Here is a 21,676-nt window from a genome sequence, read left to right on the forward strand (position 1 = left end):
GTTGAGCATCATATTATTTTCCATTGCCCAATCAAAGACTTTGATATTGTCTTTTAGTTTTCAATGTCTTCTACAGAAATAAATTTCATTCTGATTTTTGTATAATCTGCAAAGGATGACATGTAGCACTGCTTCTATTTTTGTCTATAGCTGATATGAAAATGCTTTTTGCTGTTCTTGGACTTGATTTTTATTTCATTGACTTACTCTTTGCATTCTGTTTGACAGGAATTTGAAAACCCATTGCCCTACTTTGCCTGTTATTCCTATTGGTCTCATTGTATAGGCTATCATTCCATGGTCACATTTATAAAATGCCTTTGCATAGTCCATATATACCTCATCTGTATTTTGTTTTCTTCTAATATCTCGGTGGTTTAGTCATAATTGTTTAGTAATGGCAAAAGGCAGGATTTTCCCACTCTAATTACGTGCTGACCTGGGTTGTGAAGTTCATTGTTTTCCATAAAACTGGAGATTTGATTTTTACTGATTTTTCAAAACTTTTAATTATGTAGAATGCTAGTGCAACCGGTACATAGTTTTTAGCCAGTCCTTTGCTACGTTTCTTGTGCATTGGTGCTCTCCGCTGATATAAGTGCTTCTGGTATCTTGCCTGTGTAAAAGCTCTCTCCATATTAAATTGAGTGCTCTGACTACTGGTACTTTACATTTCTTTAGAGATATGGAATTCCAGAAGTTAGGCTCTGCCCGCCAAAAACATAACGAAACTACAACGTTGCTACAACGTTCGAACAAGTTTTAATACCTCCTAACAAGTTACAACAACCAATATAGGTAGTTGTAACAACGTTCTAATACGTCATAAACACGTTAAGCCAAGATGTACTAGTATCAACTTTATTACAAGTTGTAACAAGCGGAAAATAAGAACAATTACGGTTTATGTTTCCAGGGTGGGGCCGAGTACATGAGCATATTGTTGCTTTCTCTTTCAAAGTCATCTGTGCTTGTGTTAATATCTGTTATATTGTCAGGGTTTTGGATGTCATTCATAAAAATGTTGTCCAGATCTTAAGCTGCCACGTTGTCCTTGTTTATTGGGGTGCTAATCATAGCCTCATACTGTACTGTTATTTTAGGATTTCACTCATTTTTTTGTCTTCTGTGTATGAACCTTCTCTTAAAAAAAATAAGTCAAATGCTGGTGGAGGTTTTTTATTTTGATTTTGTTTGTGAACAAATATTTAGTGGTTTTCTTTATCTTTTTAATAGCTTTCTGTTTCAATTTCATTACTTCAGTCTTGTGGGTGTCGAGAGTGGTTGTGGGTGTCTAGGGTGGCTTATGTTACATCGTCTAATTGTCAGGTGACAACTCATACAGGTTGAGTTGTGGGGTGGGGAAATCAAACAAGATGTTGACTTGTCTAAATACAATAGCTAGACTGTTTATCCAGCTTGGCAATCTGTCTGTCTAGCTTAACACTTTCGCCTACCGATGACTAAGGATGGAGTCAAAAGTTTACTAGTTCAGTACCCACTGATGACTAAGGATGGCATCAAAAATTAAAAACATTTGATTTTGTGAAAATGGTGGTTTTGGACATTATATGCATTTACACCTGTATGGATTTTCATTGCGAACACATTGATACCAAAATGAAAGACCTAGGATGAGAATTGAGGTAATAAAGTTGAAAAAGAGCCATAAACATTTTATTGCTCTCTATTAGTGCTCACTGGGGTAACGCACCGTCGCTTGCTCTGTTTGCTGTGGGTGGTACGTCGGGCTTTTGGACTTTATATTTGCATATACACCTGTAGGGAATTCTATTGCGAACACAATGATACAAAAATGAAAGACCTAAGACGAGAATTGAGGTGACCAAAGTGAAAAGAGTGTACACATTTCATTGCTCTTTAGCGCTCCCGGGTAACACTCTCACTTTGTCTGCTTTGTGTGGGTGGTACGCTGGGCTTTCGGACTTCACATGCATTTAGTCGTGTAGAGACTTCTATTGCAAATACATTGATATCAAATTGGAAAATATAGGATGAGAATTAAGGTGACAAAGTTGAAAAGAGTATACACTTCTCAGTATTACCGTGCTCTCTAATGGAATGCCCGGCGCTCCTCCCTGCTCTCGTCAACTGCTTTCATTGCGTCGGCGGGTGGAGTGTGCCACGGTTTTTGACAATAAATGCATATACTCCTATTTGGAATTTTATTGTGAACACAATGATACCAAAATGAAAGACATAGGACGAAAATTGAGGTGACCAAAGTGAAAGGAGAGAACACATTTTATCGCTCTAGGGCGCTTCCGGGTAACTTTCTCCCACTTTCTCTGTTTGCTGCAGGTGGTAAGTCGGGCTTTTTTGAGTTTATTTGTTTGAGTTCTTTAGAGCATTCTATTGCGAACACATTGATACAAAATTGAAAAACCTAGGACAAGAATTAATAGCCTGACTGTTTGTTGCTTGGTTCTTGTGGAAGGAAGGAGGAACAGTAATTGGTAAGTACTTTTACAGTAATATTAGTGTTAGGGTAAGTAATCATTGGATTATGCATATCATGTTAAGAAGATGGTGTTCATATTATCCTATGACATTTTAGATACTTTGCAACATTTTAAACTCTCAATTGATATTTTAAGGCCTCCATTAAACATCCTCCAACTTGAAAAGGGACTTTTTATTTATTGGACAATTTTCCAATGCTCATGGCATGATTTTTAATATGGCACGGTCCGCCCCATGGCTTTCATATCCAGACAGTTAAATAATTATCCGGCTGACTGTCCGAATAGTGTAACATCGGCAGCAAGTTAACTGGCTCCGATTTTTTATCCGGCTAAACCAGGTTTTATCCAGCTCCCATGGCCATTTTGGCTGGATATTGAGATAACTATCCGTTCACGATTTTGGCCATATACAGTGGTACCTCGGTTTAAGAGTTTAATCTGTTTCTGGAAACAGCTCGTATTCCGAAAACTCGTAATCCGAAGCTAATTTCCCCATAAGAAATAATGGGAAATGAATTAATCCGTTCCTGACTACTTAAAATCCTCACTTCAAACTAAATTTTATACCTAATTCATCTAAATAAACCTACAAAACTATGTTCAAGTTATTACTTACCCCTTGCTGATGACTGCTGTTGGCGTATGGAAGATGGTGAGGAGGAGAGGTGTTACTGTTTGGAAGAGGAGTCCCCTTCCATTATAACATCAGGCAGTGAGGACTTCACTGGTGTGCACTCTCTGGCACATTTTGCCTGCATACCACTAAGACTTGCTTGTCTTACTAAAAATCTGTCTAAAGACACTTGTTTTTCCCTACATTTTAACACTTGTCTGTGTAAGACATCACATTGTCATTTAAAAGGTCAATGCAACGGCCTGCTACAGCTTTATCTGGGTGAGTTTTTTTAACAAAACTTTGCAGTTCTTCCCATACTTCACATTTTCTTAATCAAGAAGGGACATCCTCTACTGCCTCTACTCACAGCTATTTTCTTAGGTTGAACCTTAGCAATGGCTTTCTTGAGCCGCATGGAGAGATATATAATAACCACTTTTATGCTCAAATGGCCAAAAAAAACTACAAAAAACTGTAAATCCCTGTGAAGACTCCCCTGTCAGGGATAGTGACAGGGCGCGAGACACTGGTAAACTGAGGCACGATCGCCGTGCCACCATGCGCTAGTTGGCCTGTACGTGTATCAACAAACTCGTGTTCCGAGGCAACCCTCGCCTTCCGAGGCAAATTTTCCGAGCAAATCCTGCGCGTATTCTGAAAAACTCGTATACAGGGACACTTGTATTCCGGGGTACCACTGTAAAGGTGTTTTCCGGATGTTCGCATCCCAGATAATCGAGTGTTTACAATATTTTAAAATTTTGACCAAAAACTTATTTATAATCTTTCAAGTGTTCTGACATCAAGTTTCGTGTTAAATCTTTCATTTTGGTATCAAATTGTGTGCACTCTAAAGGCGCTCATTTTAAAACTATCCCGAAGTCGATCGGATAATAAATGAATTTTACACAAATATTTTTTTATCAGACGCGCATCATGTCCGATGCTTGGACTCGAGAGAAAAAAATCGAACGCAAGTAGCGTTAGAAGAGTGCTATAGTGTTAATTAATTAATACAGTATGACTCCAATCACATTTTAATGATTTTCATAAATGGACACAACACAAGAAGAAAGAGTTGGGCCTTTGGAGATTTTGAGCATATTTAAAACCAAATTCCTAGGATTGTTTTTATTTTGAGATACTGTACTTGGGTTGCCGTTCACTATAATATGGACCCTTTTATCTTTGAAAGGGAGGTTTGAGGATGAGAAATATGTTGGATGTTAGGAAATTCCTTTACAGACAGGTTCTTATGGTAGTTGTCCTTCATGTGACAGAGAATTTTTAATTTCAACCTTGGTTAAATCAGCCTATAGAGCGTGGGAATATTTGAGGATAAATTGTAACTCTCGATGTTACTCCAATAATGTTTTAATAATTTTTATAGATGGACGCAACATTAGAAGAATGAGTTGGGGGGGGGGGGCCTTGGATAAGCTGTTGAGCATATTTAGAACCAAATTCTATAATTAATTTTCATTTCCAGTTGCCAAGGTTTTCATTCACTATAATATTGGCCCATCTTTCTTTTCAAAAAGTTTTGAAGCTGGGGCATGAGATCTCACCACATTTGGGAAACATGCTAGATGTGGAGAAATCTCTAGACAGGTTCTTGATAGTTGTCCTTCATATGATCGGTTGAAATTAAAATTGTGCTCAATGAAATTAGCCCATTGAGTGTGGGAAGTATTATGGTATGAATGATAACACTTAATATGGTTCTGGTCATGTTTTTAATTATTTTCATAGATGGAACCAACATTGTATCTCACAAATGCCATTCACTGCATCTTTTGTTGCAATGAATCCATCACTCCAACAAATCAGTTATTTTATTCTTATCTGAATGAACTAATTAATTTTTTGCAGCAATTGGTTTTCAAACGTGTAGACATGCATACTTAGCAAGGTAAGTCAGGATTTGTTGTAAAATCATTCTTCACACTTGACTAGATTTTTATAAGGTTAAAAACTCAGTGCTGCCGGTTGATTCTCATTTCCCATTTTTAATCATAGGCACGGAAAGAGAGACAAAAGGAGGAACCACCAAACCCAACTGGAAGGGTTAAACGGGAACGGAAAGTCAAGAACAACTCAGAGCCGGTTAGTGTTGCAATATACCGGTACAACAAGGTCAGTATTATATCCATTGGGAGGCGGAGTGTGTCCCAAAGGGTGAACACTACGTAGAAAACAGAGATGTGGAATCGGTCCTACATTCCACAGTGTTGGAAAGTCAAGTGGCTGAGAAGTTCTTAAAAGATTAATCCCCTTACTTATTAATATTTAAAATTTTCAATATAACACAACAAGATATAACAAAGACCACATTGTGCAATAAAATGAAGTGCATCTCTTGCCAGATTGAAGGAATGAAGTGAATGCACGATGTTAATAGTAGAATAGTTATTGTAAAGTTAGCATTTATTATCTTCTGTCTCACGACTTTCTTCAGACAATCCCAGACCATAACTCTAAGACTTATTTTATATTATTTTTCCTCTTTGGGACAACCTCCAACCTCATTCATAAATCTTATATTTCTTGTTAAGGCATGCTGTCATTAGAGCAGTGAGCATTGGAATTTTATTTGTTTTGGATACACATTTTCAGTTTGTATGTAAGCATACAGTATATGCTTGTGTATATGTGTTTGTATGCAGCATATGCATGTGTATGAGTGTGTTTCTGTGTGTATATATATAATATTTGTGTGTGTATATAGTATAATAATGTGTACATGTTGTGTATACAGTATACAAATTTGTATGTGTATCTAGTATATGTTGTGTATGTATGCAAAAGATTTCATTTTATCAAAATACTGTACTAATCTGTGTGTGTGTGTATAGCATAATAATGTGTACATGTTGTGTATACAGTATATACATGTGTATATTGTATATTCCTGTGTGTGTTGCAAAAGATTTCATTTGATCAAAATACAATGGTCTTCTTTGAATTGAACACATGCATGCATATAGGACTTCAATGTACAATACACTATAAGGGATTGCTTAACTCTATCTACTGATGCGGGTGCGGAAGTAGCTCTCCTTTTCAATTCTTGCATTCTGGAATAAATTAATAAATACTGACATTTGTTCCAGACCATCACACGGACTTGGCCAACAAACATGACCTCATGTTTAGCTTTTAACTGCTTATACAAATGCAATTCATTGACTCTTAGTACTTGTGATTATGCTGTTGACACATTCTTCCACGTTTATCTTGCCGAAAATATCATTTTGATATTTAAAAGCAGCCGACTGGACTAACTTCATATTTTTCTCTTGACTTTTAATAAAATGAATCTTGTTTTTCTGCAGCTGATTCATCTGTTTGCTGAAAGTTTAACTGTGGTTATTGTGGTAATAGAAGGGAAGGTAATTATCAGGAGAAAGTGCCAGTCTCCTCTTCCACTAAAGCTGCTTCATATTTTAAGCTCCAATTCGATTAGTCTTGCTCTGAAGTCTTAATTCATTGGTACAATAGACTTGTAAATATATGTATTTCTCAAACACCAGGGGTCTTCATATATTGTTTTATGCCTTATAATATATGCCTGTTTGGGATACCATATAGTTTAAGTGTTTGTTTTTGATCTGGTGGGTATTCCTGAGCAGTTGCCCGAGCTGACAAACCATGGGGAAACACACCAGCCTCCTAAGACCCACTCAACACTATCACGGCTAGGAACAAAATTTGGCTCTTTCTATGAGGTGATTTCTTTCTCAGAAATCAATTCAACACTGAAAAAAACTCACCAGAAAGCATGACTGCAACAAAGCAAACAACTTTTCCAAGACAATTGGGTAGGGAAGGTAACGAGGCCAGTGTTCATTGCCGTGTTGTAAGCACTCTAATCAGGAGGCATCTGATTGCCACTAAATGGCAGCCCAGGTGACCTGGGATCCCAGCCAGCTTGCATGCTCACTCACCTGGTTGCAGCATCAGGAACACTGAAAAAATAAGTTCTTTTGGAGGCCACTATTTTGTTATTGTTTGTGTTCTCCTTCATGATTATTTGTCACCTACATTGCATTTCATGGGCCCTCTAGCTTTGTATCTTGTTTTGCCTGTGGGGCCAGGGTTCCTTTGGTAGTTGGTTAGCATTTTCCTTACCCAACCAGAAATATCTGTTGTGAGGGGGCTCAGGTTCCTCCTCGGTGAGCTGGCTCTTGAGTCATTTCACTTCCAGGTAGCACATGAAACTTGATCTCTACTTTGAGACCCATTGATGAGTGTAGAAGTTAGCTGTATGTTGTCTAACATGCTCAATTATGCCTGGCCCAGCTCTGTGTCTGTGATGGGGCTTTATGCTTTCATTGAAGGTTTAGTGGTCTTGATGGTACTTAAGCACATCCATCTCCATCAGGGTTCTGCTCTCCATCTTCACTCACATTACACTACAGTGTGATGTGGTCCATTGGACCATTGCATTACAATGGTCCATTACCACGACATGCAGGGAAAAGGTCAGTTTGATTCGTTGTGGGGCTGGAATTTTGAGGATAGCCTTGCTTCTAGCTTCTTGGTATTTAGTCCTCATTGCAGTTCATATTTGGGAAATGTCACATGTACTTGCAGATGGTCTCTCTCACTTGTGTCCAATCTTGACAAAATTATCGGTGGATAGAGCCTCCTTTATTTGGCTTTGCAAGACATTGTCATCTACAGGTTTATCTCCACATGAAGTAGGCAGCTTGTAAAGTATGTGGAACAAGCAGTTCCTTATTTTATTGCACTTATGCTTTGTGTTGAAATACTTAATCAGTTTTAGGTTAATCTCTGATCCCTAGCTCACCTTGTGGAGGGAATTGGATTCTGGTCCTGGCTCCTGGTAGGCACCAGAGGCCTGATGCATCTTAATGAGGTTTGGCTGGACTAGCATTTAGCTTGGGGACTTACTGGTGGCACCACCAGAAAAAGGCATTTCATTACTTTCAATGCTTTTGTTATTTATTTATTTTTTTGGATTTCTAGAAAGCATCATATTTTTTCCAACAAAAAATAACACTTACATATGTAGAGACAAACCAGTAAGAATAGACTTTATTCATAGATAGTGTTTGAACTGATACATTCGTGTATCAACACGTCAAGCAGGCCACAAGAATGAGGGAAGGGGGATGTTTTGTCAGTACTGGATCTAATATTCACCAGGAAAGAAAAGGAGATGTTTGACATCCATTACCTTCCTCCCTTAGGAAAAAGTGATCATGTCTTGTTGTAAATTAAATATCCTTTGCAATTTAATCTAGAAGAGAATGGGGATGTCGAAACAGTTGATAAACTCAATTTCAAGAGGAGGACACTATGGGGAACTTAGAAAAAATTTTAAGGAGTTTAATTGAACAGACTTGTTGCTAGGCAAGGAAGTAAATGAGATTTATGCCAAATTTTGTGAAATATACAATGAAGGCACACAGACATTCAGACCAAAACAGATGCAGGACCAGAAAACAGGATTGGTTCAACAGAAATTGAGAGAGGGTCATAGAGGAAAAGACAAGAAAACGGGTTCAATATTGGAATAGGCCTAACCCGCAAACATACAAGCATTATAATTAAACAAGAAACAATTACACCGCAGTGAGAAGAGGCAGAAAGGAACTTTGAGAAAGGTATAGCAGACACATGTAAAACAGATCCAGGCTTTTTCTATACATTCATTAAATGCAACCTACATGTGGAAGATAATATCCAGAGATTGAGAATGGGGAACAGGACTACTGAGAATGAAAAAGAAATGTGTGAAATGCTAAATGAACAGTTCCAAAGTGTGTTTGTACAAAATGAGGATTTCAGGGAGCCGGACCAAATACCAATTCCAGAACATGCCATAGAATACATAGAGGTATCTCAAGACGAAGTGGAAAAATTACTCGTGGGGCTAGGAAGAAATAAAGCGGTTAGACCTGATGGAGTTTTACCCTGGGTGCTGCGAGAATGTGCAACTGAGCTGAGCATTCCACTCCAATTAATATTACAGACATCCTTGTGCTCAGGAATCTTAGCAAATATATGGAAAAAGGCAAACATAGTACCAATTTATAAAATTTGTAGTTGAGAAGGAGCTCTAAATTTTAGACCTGTGTCATTAACAAGCGTGGTAGTCAAAGCACTAGAAAAATTTGTTAAAGCCAAATGGGTTGAACACCTAGAGAGTAATGACATAATAACGGACAGACAGTATGGTTTTTGAACAGGTAGATCCTGTGTAACAAATCTACTTAGCTTTTATGATAGAGCCACAGAGATACTACAGGAGAGAAGTGGTTGGGTTGACTGTCTATCTGGACCTAAAAAAGGCTTTTAATAGAGTCCCTCACAAGAGGCGGTTCTGGAAACTGGAACATGCTGGAGGGATGACAGAGACACTTCTGACATGGAAGGAAAACTTTCCAACTGACAGACAGATACATCAGAGACACTGTATCTGATTGTAGGAGTATTACTAGTGGAGTACCACAGGGTTCAGTTCCTGCATAAGTAATGTTCATCATGTGCATAAATGATCTACCAGAAGGAATACAGAATTATATGAACCTATTTGTGGATGATGCTAAGATACTGGGGAAGATAGGAGATGCAGACGATTGTAATGCCCTTCAAATTGATCTAGATAAGATATGTGCTTGTAGCATCAAGTGGCAAATGAAATTCAATGTGAATAAATGCAATGTTATGGAATGTGGAATCGGAGAAAATAGACCACACACAACTTACAAATTATGTGGAAAGGAATTACAGAACTCTAATAAAGAACGAGCTCTAGGGGTGATTTTGAATAGTTTATTGTCGCCATAGGAACACATAAAGAACATTGTGAGAGGAGCGTATGCATCGCTTTCCAACTTCAGACAATTTTAATTATATGGATGATAAAATACTAAAGAAGCTGTTCATAACTTTTGTGAGACCAATTATAGGTCTCACAAAAACTGCTGCATATTGGAATATGCCGCTGTTATATGGTGCCCAAATCTCAAGAAGCACATAAACTAGAAAAAGTGCAATGGCATGCTACAAAATGGCTTCCTGAACTGAAAAACAAGAGTTACAGGGAGAGACTAAAGGTGTTAAACATGCCAAAACTAGAAGATAGAAGAAAGAGAGGTGATATGATCACCACTTACAAAATACTAACAGGAATACACCAAATTAACTAAGAGGAATTCCTGAAACCAGCAGCTTCACAAACAAGAGGACACAGATTCAAGCTAAGAAAACAGAGATGCCAAAAAAAATTTAGAAAGTTTTCTTTTGCAAACAGTGGTAGACTGGTTGGAACAAACTGAGAAGGTGGTGGAGGGCAAAACTGTCAGTAGTTTCAAAACGTTATTCGACAAAGAGTGTACTGGGAAGATGGGACACCACGAGCGTAGCTCTCATCCTGTAACTACACTTAGGTAATTACACCCTCACTCAAGCCCCAACCACACATTACCAGCAAATTATGAACTACAGTGTAATCTGTAATTAAAATTACACAAATGTCATTTTGAAACTACTGCAGCCCCTTTGATATACTTTTTCATGCATTTGTATTATTCAATCATGTAACCCCGTACTCTTTGCCATTCTAGTAAATGCAAATTTAGAAAGCTAAATTTCACTTTATAAGAAAGGTTTCTAATTCTAGAGATGAACTTTATAAAGGAGTTCCTACAGGAAGATCACTAAGATACTTATCCCGAGATAAGACATTGAATGAGATGATGAAATATGTAGCCCATAAATTTGCAGAGGCCTGGAAGAAACAAAGTTCAGACAAAGCCTTAGTTCTTCTTTTAAATGAATCTCCTTGGTGACCCTGTGATGGCTATGACTGCTCTTGCTGCTCTTTTTCTTCAATATTAGTACACTACTGATATTCACTTGCTGTCTACATTTCACTCACTTTTCACCTATTACAGTATGGGTTAGTGAATCCTAAAATTTGGATTTTTTCCCTGTCCATTATTCTGGTAATTGGAAAGTTGTCCGAGTTGCCTGAAGACATACTCAGAACCAGAATTTGTTCCGGTTACTGATAGTCTACTGTGCATGCAGCAAATTGTATTCCAGAGTTAAATACTATGAAAAAGGCTCAAGCTGCTGGAAATTCTCCCATGTAGACACTATGCCTTAAATATGCATGAATTGCTAATGTTTATACAGTCTGTTCCTTGGCAGACAATTACATGCACATAATATTTGGCACAGTTAATTATACTTGAGTGTGTCCGCTAGTTTTAGAGTGAGTACAGTTCATGTGTAATGTGTTTGAGCACTGGTGGTGGTGGTGTTTTTGGGCCATAGTGCACTTTCACAACTGCTTATTTGATGAATATTGAATTGGCAGAAATTCCTGTTCTTATTAAATTTCATAAATTGTTGTAATATTTCCAGGATGAGGATGAAGATGACGAACCAGTGAAAGAGAAAAAGAAAAAGAAGAAGAAGAAGAACAATAACAATGGTGAGAAGAAAGAAGAAGAAGTGGATGAGGACATTATGACAGGTATAAGTGTTGAGAAGGAAAGGCAATATTCTATTGTTCTTTCAGATATCAATTTCAAGCTTGGCTTAAATAACCCAAAATTTATCAAGATATAAAGTTAGCATTATGAAATTGCCATAGATGTTTCAACATTATTTCATTCATAATAAATAAAAACAAGTTTAGACAGGATTGAGAAGTGTAAAAATACATAGCTTTCTTGTTGGATAATTTAGGAAATTTTTCCTTTCACTAATATGGATGTCTGCATAAAATTCTTTGATGGTGTGTTTAGTGTGATTGTTACAGCTGGTCTCCGAACGTTAACCTTTGTCTCGTACCTGCGGTGGTTCTGGGGGTTAATCTTCTGGCAGCCATGACTGGCCTGGTCTCCTGGCTGACGTCTAATCAGTAAACTTGTGTGTTTTTTTGCAGTACAGCACTAGCACTCCAACCTGGCTAATCATGGATGGTTTACATAAATGTATCGGTTTCTAAAGACATTTTGGGATCAGCCATAAGCATAAGTACCACATTACTGTACTGAAATGTTTTGTCTGAGCTTACCTGTTCTCATGCCACCTGTTAGTCATTCTCTCCAGTTGCCCAGACCATCACTACATTATCCATAATATTACCTTATAAACACTTCTTATTATTATATAAATCTACTTCAGCCTCACATTTATTTTATTGTTTCATATTAGAGAGAAGAGAGAATCATCATATTAAAGTGAGATGAGGTTTTTTTTTTGGGGGGGGGGGAGCTTTTCTAGTCTTGGGCTTTGGAGAGAAGAGACAAACTTCAAACGTGTTACATATCAGAATCCAAGTGTAGTGTGAATGTGGCATTCAGCTGTAACTGAGAGTCGAGTAACTGCTTTTGTTCCTTACTTACTGTTGTTGTTGGCATCGGTGAAAACCGCATTGCACTGCTGACAATTCATTATACTGATAAACCAACACAATTTTAGTGCTGGGTTTAGAGCCCAAATTTAATTTAAGAAATACATTAATTGCAAACACTATCCTTGTTAGGTATATTAAAATCCTTGTCAGGTATATTAAATTAAAACAAAATCAACACTAATGGCTGTGATAAACTAAAGCACATTACATCACGTATTTGCCAAGTTTACCAGTGAGCTTTGACACAAAACTGTTTTGTCATAAAGCTTGATATAGGCATGTTTGTGAAGGGACTCCTCATTAATCATGGTATAGGCGACATCCTCCAAGACATTGATGACCAATTTGTTTTGGATTGTAAGGCACAACACAAATTTTATAATAAGTATTATAAAGGTAGCATTTGTAAAGATAATAGACAATACAGAAGAAATAATTAAGGGATGAAGCTATGGTATCTGACTTTAATGCATTAAAATATTAAGATATTTTACAAATGCAGACTATGTATTTGATGACATTACAGTTTGGTAAACTAGGAATGAGGTTAACTACAGCAACATTATAGTGATAATCCACTCAGTTCAACTCATCAACTATACAAATATGCATATAAATGCCAAATGTAATCACGTGTTTAGAAGCATTGAGTATTGGAAGCGCTCATTAGAACATTGCATTTTGAATGGTGATAAAATGTGGTGAAGTATATAGTGAGATTTTGTATATATTTAAGCCTATTTATATTTTGTATATTTAGGCCTAGTTAAATTTTATACATGTTTATGCCTAGATTGGTTTTGTACATATTTAAGCCTAGTTGGATTTTGTACATATTTAGGCTTAGGTAGATTTAAGCTATGCATAATTTTGAAACATGTTCTAAATACCTTTATGGTTTGACCCTTGCCACACATTGGAAAAACAGGTTGCAATATTCTGTGTAAAAAGACAAGTAATTTAATGGTGAAGAATATAAAAGTTAATGACATGTGAAACATAGCATGCACTTAGTCCACCTTAATAGTTCTCTTTAACCACTGCACTGCTCTTCATTAAAATATGACAAACTCTTAGTGTGCAGAAAATAAATTATTTTCAACAAATTTTCTCTTCTTATATTGTTAAAATGTAGTCTCTAATCATGGGAAACTAAAAAAGATAAAATTGTAGGTGACCTACTTTAGCCGTGATGGAGCTGGGAAGTTATGGGCGCTGAGCGATGGAGCGCTCAAGGTCACTAGGGCCCCGCCACCCCATGGGGCGGCAGTTGCCATGAACATAATGTTCACAATTATTTTGATGTTTCTCATTTGTTTCTTCTCTGGTTTTTGCTGTGATATTATTCAAAAGAGAGTAATTTGGGGAGTTTATATAGTTCAATGTGTGGAATATCGCTATGCTGAAAATTATGGAGCTCATATATGTGACGTGTATATTATATTCTATGATCAATCAAACTGTGTTTTTGCTGTTATTACACTATATGCACATATTGTATATGCCTATCTACATGTGTGTTCACCATAACGAACCATCAATTTGGTATAGTGAGCCCAAAACAACAAGAGTGGCCGTGACACAGCAGCCAGCAGTCTGCTGGCTGACTGCCTCCAACCTTCAACACCCACTGACAAACATTTTGCCTCCCACCATACTGTTATTGTTTTTATTACACTATTTACAAATGTTATATATAAGTATCTGTGTGTTTTATTCACCATAAGTGAACAACTAGGCTGGTATGACAAGAGTTGAGGTAATAAGAGAGATCACACCACACACAGCTGATGGCTGCCTCCCTCACTGGTTCAAGGCCAGACCCACTAACATTTCTTCCACAACAGTACTGTTTGTGGTGTTATTACACTATATACACACAATATATATATATAAGTATTTACATGGTTTATTCAACATAACTGTACAACTAAGCTGGTATGATGTCCAAACAACATAGTGGCCATAATATGACAAGTCACACAGCAGGTAGCAGATGACAGCCTCACTCACTCCCAAACCAAAATGGTTCCTCCCAACAAACTCCTTTCGCTGTTATTACACACTATACACACGTTATATACAGGTATCTATGTTTGTGTTCACCATAGCGAACCACTAAGCCGGGATGGTGATTCCAGACAATAACATGTTGCCACACACCAGCAGCAGATAGCACTATCTCCCTTTTCCCCTTACCAACAATACTCCTCCCACCATTCTCTACACACATCACTAATTCTCACCACAATCCTGCTATTATCAGAATCCTGGTCACTAAATCATGTAAATGAATAATTTTCCACATGTTTATTTTGTAATGGAACATGAGAAGTTGTTTGAAGAATTTTAGATGGACGAAATAATGGCAGTGTGGTGTGCTAGCGCTGTGAATGTCTTGAACAGCATTTATTCACTGATATCTGAACATTGTACACAGTCTTTTATCACAGTCAGGCTCTTCTGTAATGCTATTATGGCTATATAATACCAGATACATACATACATACATATATATATATATATATATATATATATATATATATATATATATATATATATATATATATATATATATATATATATATATATATATATATATATATATATATATATATATATATATATTATATTTATTTATTTATATTTGGACATTTTTAGATGATGTGGTCAAAAGCTGAACAGCAATGCTGTTAGCTCATGCTGCATGCCCCAGCTTTGGTTACTCACTCAATACTGAGGCCTTCACACCTGGGAATGATACCCACGATATTTTTTTTTTTTTTTTTTTTTTTTTTTTTTTTTTTTTTTTTTTTTTTTTTTTTTGTCTGTTTAGGAGAGCCCTGAGGAAGCTGATGTGAACCCTGTGTAGCCGCAGGATTTATGAATGATAAACTATACCTATGAGATCCGCGAGGCGCATTGCGCACCACCTGTCGAGAGCCTCAAGGCGCGTGACACAGTGCAGTGGTTAAGGTGAACTTTGTTGTGAACCTCTCTCACTGAAATAGATGGTTTCAATAATTATTAATATGCATAAATACGCTCCCCCCCCCTCTCCTTCCCCTCTCTCTCCCTCCCCCCATCCTCTCTCTCTTTCCCCCCCCCTTCTCCCTCCCCATCTCTCTCCCTCCCTCCATCCCTGCCCTCCCCCCTCACCCTCCCTCCCCCCTCACCCTCCCTCCCCCCTATCACCCTCCCTTCCCCCCATCACCCTCCATCCCCCCCCCCCCTCACCCTCCATCCCCCCCCCCCTCACCCTCCATCCCCCCCCTCACCCTCCATCCCCCCCTCACCCTCCATCCCCCCCCTCACCCTCCATCCCCCCCTCACCCTCCATCCCCTCCCTCCCCCACTCACCTTCCATCCCCTCCTCCCCCTCCCCCTCCCCCTCCATCCCCTCCTCCCCCCTCCTCCCCCCTCACCCTCCCTCTCCCCCCCCCCCCTCTCTTCCCCCCCCCCCCCCTCTCTCTCTCTCTCTCTCTCTCTCTCTCTCTCTCTCTCTCTCTCTCTCTCTCTCTTTTAAAGGTACTTTACAGTAAACTAAATTTGTATTTAGTTTGTCAACCTGTAGAAATAAATGGAATATTTACCATACTTTAAGTGCAAAATAACTTGTGTATTTGGGATTATGTTCCAATTTTCATTGTTCACTTATAAAGAAAAATTACCATATTTTGATAGTTGAAGAATATTAGTACAAAGCCTTTGGCTGTAGTTTAATAATAGGGAATAGTTTTGTGACCTGATGACTTTTTCTTTAATAGTTATTAGTAATTGTGCTCATATGTATATATACATTTTTATACTATGTAGTGATTAAATGTTGGGTGATTGAATTGTAATAAATTCTGCCTTAACTCTTGACTGATATAAATAGGTTTAAAATAATTCACATGGTTTATTGTATAGTAATAAGAAATGTTATGCATAGTTAATATGAAAAAGAAAATGCAGTGTTGATAAATCTAGTCATGAAATCATCTGTACAGTAAATTTATCACACTTTTCAATAAACTAAATCAATATGATGGAAACTTGTAAAAAGATGATTTGTATTATCCTTGAAAGTCATTTATGCAATGTATCTCATGTTATTCATAAGTAATTATCAAAAGAAAGAGCCAAGCCCAAAAAATAGAATAGCACCATTTGTGTAAGAATATTGAAAGTTCATTCAGGATGCCAGTGCTTAAGCAGAGAGGCAGGGTACAAGTAAAGTCATTGGAATCAGATTCTCAGCAGATTTTGTGGAGGAACATCTGATTAGAAGGAGCAGTGGGAAAACAGATTTTACTCTCATTCTGAAAATCAGGGCATTCTATGAGGTTGTGGAGAGCACAACAGTTCTGACAGTAAGGTGCCATTAAGTACCCACAGTTAACACGTTAATCATGTGGCTAATGTACATAACCAACCCAGAGACTTTGCATGAGTAAAGCATTTACCCTAATACAATTCTAAAACTCCTTTTCCTTGCTCACTTTTCTTCACTCCAGCTTCATCTTTGTCTTCACAGATGGGTCTAAGTCTACTGGCGGTGTAGGTTACTCCGTTGTAATTCCTGACTGAACCTATATGCATCGCCTGCCTCCGGAGACTAGCATCTTCATGGCAGAAATTTATGCAATTCTGTATGCTCTTGTCAACTGCTTTCTCACCGTAATTCTTCCTTTGTTGTTGTCGTTGACTCTTGCAGTGCTCTCATGGCTCTGGAGTCCTTTAATCCTGTCTATCCTGTGGTCATTGAAATTCAATATTTGCTGTTTATCTCCTGCTGATTTAAGACAGTTGAGTTTTGCTGGGTTCCCAGCCATATTGGTGTTTCCTTAAATGAGCGTGCGGATGCTGCCACGAAGGAGGCTATCCGCACCCGTCCCATTTCCGGCAAGGGTGTTCCTTGTTTCAACTTCTACCCAGTTATTCACTCCTCCATCTGTACCCATTAGCAGGATTGCTGTTCTTCTGTTACTGGTAACAATCTTCCTTAAATATAAGGAAGCAATATGAGAATAGACAACAGAACAATTTCCAGTCAAGAATGTAGCACTCAGCATAGGCAGTTCTAATCATCTCCAAGACGCTACAACTTCGACACAGAACTGGCAGCAGACCAGGACTGCATCGAGCTACAACGCTCTCCCACATAGAGCTCCGCGACTCCAGCCTCACTCAGCTCTCTGCTCTGCTCCAAGCTCCGTCTCAACGTCTACAACACTGCTGTATCCAGGACTACTAAATAAACATGAAACTCGCTAAACACTGTGTATCTAATCTACCCAAAAACGTATCATAATTGTACATTACAATATTTTATTTTATTAGCAAGGAAAGATATTCATATTTTAAAGAGGGTTTTTTTGATTGACGCTCTCCATATCGATGGGAACTACGATCTTACGAAGATCACTGTTAATTTTATCTAGATACTGTAATAAATGCATTTTTTTATATCAAAGCCAGACATATAAGCTACCATTTTAAATCCTTTGTATATAACTACAAGACTGGATGACAATTCGTCATCAAACGCGCATATACTACACCCCAAACTACCACACTCCTTAGTACAACGTCCAAAACTGGACAAACCATTGCCAGAACAGCACACACTGGGTCAGGGTGGAGAGGAGGGAGAACTACCAAAACCTTCCAGAAGTGACACACACTATGGAAAATCATTCATATTTGTGAACATACAAGGCCTAAAGTCAGAATCAAGAAATAAAGTTGTTCATAAATGGCCTCCTATTAAGAGTCAAACTCAGTATTTGGGGCATTCACGGAAACTCATATGAAAGATTACTTGAATAGTGAAATCTGGATTCCAAATTATATAGATGTGATAGAGAAACTAGGTCAAATGTAGGAGTAGGTCTGTACATCAAAGAGGTTGTACTAACATCACACATAATAAAAGTTTTTGAAAGAGTGATTAGGAATCAAATTTCTAGTTTTATGGAAAATAATGAGCTACACAACCCAGGACAACATGGATTTAGAGCGGGAAGAACCTGTATATCACAGTTACTCAACCATTATGATAAAAAAACAGAAGCCTTAGAAGAAAGCAAAATGCAGATGTTGTATACACAGACTTTGCAAAGGCATTCGACAAATGTGACCATGGAGTGATAGCACACAAAATGAGGTCAGTGGGAATAACTGGTAAAGTAGGAAGCTGGATACTCGACTTCCTGTCGAACAGAACACAGAGTAACAGTCGACCAATTGCCTCTGCTGAAGACATTGAAAAACTACAAGCAGATATTAACAAAGTTTTCGATTGGGCAGCAGAAAATAACATGTTTAACAGTGATAAATTCCAGGTACTCGGGTACGGCAACAATGAGGATCTGAAACATTATACAGGTGTAACATACGATTGTTACGTTGTTGGGTAGATTAGATACACAGTGTTTAGTGAGTTTCATATTTATTTAGTAGTCTTGGTTACAGTAGTCGGTCGTTGGCATTGTCATAGGCGTTCAGATGGAGCTTGGAGCAGAGGGGAGAGCTGAGTGAGGGCCAGAGTCGCGGAGCTCTATGCGGGAGAGCGTGGCGGCTCGATTGGGAATCGTGAGTGTCTAAACTCAATGAGGAGCGAGAGCGTTGTAGTTCGATGCAGTCGTGGTGTGCTGTCTGCTCTGTGTCGAAGCAACGAAGAGAAAGGAAGCGCAGGCCCCTCAGAAAGTAAAGGAAGTACCTAAGCAAACATTAGTTGTGGGAGATTCCCAGATAAGGTATTTGGATAGAACGTTTTGTGCTAGAGATAGGGGGAACAGGTTAAGGGTTTGCTATCCCGGAGCTGGCATTGGTGATATTATAAACAACATGAATGATATTATGGCTGGTAATGGGAAAAATCCCATTATTTGCATTAGCGTGGGAGGAAATGATGTTGGTCGAGTCAGGAGTGAGGAACTGATTCAGAGGTATAAAACAGCCATAGAGTTAGTTAGGAGCAAGGGAGGAATCCCGATCATATGTGGCATTCTTCCAAGAAAGGGAGTGGGAAATGAATGGATATCGAGGGCACTTGGTGTCAATTGCCGGCTGGAAAGATATTGCAAATCAAATGCAATATCTTTCATAGACAACTGGAACACTTCTATGGAAGAAATGAAATGTATGCTCGTGATGGGGTGCATCTATCGAGAGCTGGGGTTGTTGCTGTTGCGAACTCGCTAGAAGAAGTGGTTAGAGGTGTTTGTTTGGGTTTAAAACTGTTAGTAGATAGAGGTATGGGAATTGATTTGGAGGAAGGAGGTAATAAAAGTATGTGTTTGTGGGAGAAAGGAATTGGCAAAACGATCAGGGAAAGAGAAGGTCCGCAAAATAACAATTCACTTAGGGTATATTACAACTAACAGTAGAAGTCTAAGAAATAAAATTAACGAATTAAATGCTCTTGTCTGCACAGAAAAAATAGATATTATTGCACTTACCGAAACGTGGATGAATGTAGAAAATAGAGAACTATTAGCTGAATATCAAATATATGGATTTAAACTATTTCACACAGATAGATATATTAGACGAGGAGGTGGAGTAGCCATATATGTTAGGGACAATTTGAAATGTAGTCTCAAAGAGGGAATCAAAACAGAGCCACACACAGAAACTATTTGGATTGAATTAAACGAAAAAGCTAAAAATATTATAATAGGAGTAATTATATAGGCCACCAAATTTAGACAGAATGGAAGCAAAGCATCTATGGGATGAAATATCTAGAGCATCTAGATCTAACAGTATTTATGTCATGGGTGACTTTAATTTTAGCGGAATAAACTGGTTGAACAAAACAGGGAATAGTGAAGCAGAAGATTTTCTAGAATTAATTGACGATTGCTTTCTTACGCAACACATTAAGGAACCAACACGGGAAAATAATATTTTAGATTTAGTGTTAACTAACAGGGAAACGCAAATTAATGACATCGAAATAGGGAGTGAGCTAGGGAGCAGTGATCACAAAGAAATCAGATTTAGCATAGAATGGAATAGACCAGTAGGAGAAAATTCTGTTAAAGTGCCAGATTTTCGAAAAGCTGATTTTAATAGCCTAAGAAATTTTTTGGGTCAAATTGATTGGAAAGGCTTGGGTATGGGGTGTGGGCCGGTCTTGGAGCGAGACATGAACCCAGCGATAGGTGACTTAAATGGGATTTCGATGTGGATTCAATATATAACTTATTTAAGAATATTCTAAACAAAGCACAGGAACGTAGTATACATACAAATTGAATAGATCGTATACTAATGACCCAAGTGGATAACAAAGAATTTGAAGAACCTTATAGGTAAAAAGAGAGCTTGGTACAAAAGGATTAAAAATGGGGAGGTCACTTTAGAACAGGAATTCGTACAACTGGTTAGAAATGTTAAAAAAGAGATAAGGAAAGCAAAAAGAAACTATGAAGTTCGCATAGCAGGGCAAGCAAAGACAAATCCTAAAGGGTTTTTTCAGTTATATCGTACTAAGACTAGGGAAAGGATAGGTCCATTAAAAACTGAGACAGGTCAAATAACAGATAGTGATGAAGAGATGAGTAGTATTTTTAATAAATATTTTGTATCTGTATTTACTAAAGAGGAACTTAACAATATGCCTTCAGCCGAACAAGTCTATGTGGGTGGGGACGAGGACAGGTTGACGAGTTTAGCAGTTACCAGGGAGGATGTTCTTAAACAAATAGTAAAACTCAAACCAAACAAATCCCCAGGGCCGGATGAAGTGTTTGCTAGGGTGCTTAAAGAATGCAAAGAGGAGCTTTGTGACCCACTGTCAACCATATTTAATAAATCAATAGTCAGGCAGAGTGCCAGAGTTTTGGAAAGTTGCTAATGTGATACCAGTTTTTAAGAAAGGAGATAGATCACTTGCGTCTAACTATCGACCAATTAGCCTAACGTCTATTGTGGGAAAGTTACTCGAATCTATAATAGCAAATAAAATTCGTCTTCATCTTGAAAAACATAAATTAATAATTGAGTCGCAACATGGTTTTATAAATGGCCGTTCATGTTTAACAAATTTGTTATCTTTTTATTCTAGCATTGTTGAGGCAGTTGATAGTGGTAAGGATTGCGATGTTGTATACCTTGACTTTAGCAAAGCTTTTGATACAGTGCCACATGAAAGACTGATTAAAAAAATAGAGTCTC

General features: G+C 37.9%; 1 protein-coding gene across 4 annotated transcripts in view; it reads left to right on the forward strand.

Annotated features, from left to right (window-relative positions):
- Positions 1 to 14,208, forward strand: part of LOC123768080 (UPF0547 protein C16orf87 homolog) — a 188,059-nt gene extending 173,851 nt beyond the window's left edge. For 2 of the 4 annotated variants that reach the window (XM_069307079.1, XM_045758363.2), the window contains 2 exons: positions 5,122 to 5,208; positions 11,506 to 14,208. In XM_069307079.1, the coding sequence (XP_069163180.1) occupies positions 5,122 to 5,208; positions 11,506 to 11,712 (294 nt within the window). In that variant the 3' untranslated portion in view covers positions 11,713 to 14,208. Of the gene's footprint in view, positions 1 to 5,121; positions 5,239 to 11,505 lie in introns of all 4 variants that reach the window. The other 2 variants (XM_069307077.1, XM_045758362.2) reach the window with 1 other exon arrangement.
- The last annotated feature ends 7,468 nt before the right edge of the window (positions 14,209 to 21,676 follow it).

The sequence above is a fragment of the Procambarus clarkii genome, chromosome 59 (assembly GCF_040958095.1).
Source record: "Procambarus clarkii isolate CNS0578487 chromosome 59, FALCON_Pclarkii_2.0, whole genome shotgun sequence".
Lineage (NCBI taxonomy): Eukaryota > Metazoa > Arthropoda > Malacostraca > Decapoda > Cambaridae > Procambarus > Procambarus clarkii.